Source organism: Spinacia oleracea, chromosome 6 (assembly GCF_020520425.1).
Source record: "Spinacia oleracea cultivar Varoflay chromosome 6, BTI_SOV_V1, whole genome shotgun sequence".
Classification (NCBI taxonomy): Eukaryota; Viridiplantae; Streptophyta; class Magnoliopsida; order Caryophyllales; family Amaranthaceae; genus Spinacia; species Spinacia oleracea.
The window spans coordinates 146543450-146546540 of NC_079492.1; the positions used below are offsets into that span (position 1 = coordinate 146543450).

A 3091-nucleotide genomic window follows, 5' to 3' on the forward strand; every position below is an offset into this window, starting at 1 on the left:
TTAAAAATTCAAATCCTCCCCTTACCACTCCCCACCTCTTTCACATTTTCCACTAATAATATTAAAAAAATACTCCACTATCAACTAACACCATTAAATTAATAAGTCAATTGAAATATCTTAAACTCTGCACCGGTCAAACCGGTGCGAGTATTAATATCTTGTTATTACAGCCATTTCCCTTATCCAGAAAACTTTGCGCACACTTCTCAAGCTAACGAAGAACCATCTAAGAAGCCGCCTCTAGTAAAAGCTAAAAACAGAAATGACTGCACCATATCCTAAAAATATAAATATAACAAATTACGTTAAAGGACAACGTGATAAACTTAATCAACGGCCAGATTTACACCCGCTGCCGCAATACAGGAACTTTCAAATCAAATATCAACGGCTCAGATCATATCCAATATATCCTCTCTCTAGAAACGACGACGTTGCACGATGCTTCCTCTTTAGAGCGTATGACCTCTCAAGCTCACTCTTTTCTCCCCTCTATATATACCACATTTTTCCACACTTCTTTTCCACTCAAACCCATAATCCTTTCATATCTTCAAAATTATTTCAATTTTCAAATTATCTTTCATCATATAATCTTTCCTATAATCTTTTATTGTTTAAGCTTCAACAATGGCGTCATGCGATGAATCATCGGCTCTCGACTTTATCAAGAGTCACCTCTTCAGTGAACTTTCACCTATTGGTGTTAATTTCAGTTTTAATAACAATAATTTTGTTAATAATGGTTTGAATTTCGATCTTAATCAGTCTAATATTGCTAAACCTGAATCATCGATCGGTAAATCGAATTCTCTCTCCTCGCAAAATTCTCTTTCCTCACAGAATTCCTTTTCTACTTCGTACTTTACCGGACAACAGGAGATGGATTCTAGTTCTAACTTGATTAAGGAAGAGAAAGCTGCCGATTTCGATTTCGACTTCGATTTTGATGTCGATTTCTCAAAATTTGAGACGAAGGAGATGTCTACACCATCGCCGACGTTTTCCGGCGGATCGAAGTCGAAGTTTAGAGAGAGGAAGCCGGCGATGATGAAAATCGCGGTTCCGGCTCCGGCTAAGAAATTTGAGGTGGTCGAGTTTGTATCCGAGTTAACTCAAAAGGCGAGTAACGAGTTGGCTCAGAAGGTTGAGAAGCAGGAGGCCCAGAGGCACTACAGAGGAGTGAGGAGAAGGCCATGGGGAAAGTACGCCGCTGAGATTCGTGACCCAAACAAGCGCGGTTCACGAGTTTGGCTCGGGACATACGACACCGCCATCGAAGCGGCCAGAGCCTACGACAGGGCTGCGTTCAGGCTCCGTGGCTCGAAGGCGATCCTCAACTTCCCTCTCGAAGTTGGAAAGCTGGTTGAGGAGGCCGCTGCCACTGCAGCCACCGCCGCCACTACCGGCGCTTCATCCGAAGGAGGTAACGGCGGAAGGAAAAGGAAAGCGGTGGAAGAGACTAAAAAAGAGGTGGTGGTTGTGACGAAAAAGGTTAAAAGTGAGGAGAGCTCTACGACGTCGTGTTTAGTTGATGAATCATTTCCGTTGACTCCGTCAAGTTGGACGGCGTTTTGGGATTTGGATGTGAAGTCAGGGAATGGGTTGTTTACTGTACCTCCTCTGTCACCGTTATCTCCACATCCATCGATAGGGTATTCACAGATGGCGGTCATGTGAGAAAGTACTACGTATAATTATCAGGTTTTCGTGAATATTCAACCGTTTGATGAAAAAAAAGATGGTTTTCCGTATTAGTATTAGCTTGGATCTTGTAATAGTCTACTGTTTAAGGGGTGCTGTGTGTAAATACAAACTCGCAGCCTTGTAGTTTTGGAATTCCGAATTATTTTATTTGATTTATTATTAATCCTAATTAAACTTTCTTGGATTCTTTTATTTTAAGTAAAAGATTTTGATAGAGGTAGCTGGTAGGGAATGCCAAATTAATCAAATTAGAATTAATTAAGCAAAAAAATTCAAAGTGGTAGGTTCTACTTTTCTGGTAATGCAAGTTGGGTGAAGGAGATGGGTTATCAAGTTGCATGGAAGAAAGATTAAACAAGTTGATGAAAGCAAAAGAGGAAGGACAATAATTCAGAAAACAAATGTGATAAGAACGTACAATGTTTTACTCCATGATTAATGATTATTGTTTTTTACTTCAAGTTGATGCGCCTTTCCCTATTAATCAATTAATTATTTGTTATTCGGATTTCGGAGTAATGTTCAATTCAATCAATTAATACAACATACTCCATGTATCAGAGTATTAGATGCATGTATGTTTTTGTTGGGTGCAATTTAGATGCATGCATGCATGTGGTAGCTACTAGCTAGTCAGCCGAGATGCTATAGTATACATAGCGGTAACCGTATACATAGGCTAGTCTAATACGGAGTACAAGTACTTCTGGTGGATATATACTCCGTATTATATACGAGTACGAAGTATGATAAACAAATTTAACTATATAGAACTTCAAATTAGAGAGCACTCGTGTTCGGGTACAACTAAAACGCTTTATAACACGTACACTCCCTTTCACCTACAAATAATTAGCTAGAGAAAAGCCTAATTCGTCCGGCCATGGTCCATGGACAAATATAAATGTTTGGAGGATTGCTAAACCTCAAGTGACTTGTGTCCATGTGGACACAAGTGACTCAAATACAATTATTTTTAGTACCAACACAGCATATGTCAGTACCAATAACACAAATAATTTGTATTGGTACTTCTTAGCAATGTATTGGTATACCAATACCATACTAGTCTTAGTACCAATACCAAATTAACGGGTACCAATTACAAGTTACTTGTGTCCATATGGACACAAGTCACTTGAAGCCAAGACTTCCTCTATATGTTTGTGTAATTAAAAAGCCGTTTGCATTGATCCAATTTCACATTAGCTCATTCGAGTTGGATTCTAAAATTAATTTCTTACCTGTGCATGTACGTTTTTTTTTTATTTTTGATTAATGTGCGTTACCAACTTATATTCGTTGATTAATGTCTTTCCAGCGGGTTCCAGGAATATAACTGTATTTTTATTTTTCTATTAGTAATATCTTCTGCCTTTTG

The 3091-nt window shown here is 38.6% G+C and overlaps 1 protein-coding gene across 1 annotated transcript; it reads left to right on the plus strand.

Annotated features, from left to right (window-relative positions):
* The first annotated feature begins 520 nt into the window (after positions 1-520).
* Positions 521-1902, plus strand: LOC110795390 (ethylene-responsive transcription factor ERF105-like). Its single transcript, XM_022000398.2, has one exon. It carries the CDS (start codon positions 634-636, stop codon positions 1681-1683), a length of 1050 nt encoding a protein of 349 aa, XP_021856090.2. The 5' UTR covers positions 521-633; the 3' UTR covers positions 1684-1902.
* The last annotated feature ends 1189 nt before the right edge of the window (positions 1903-3091 follow it).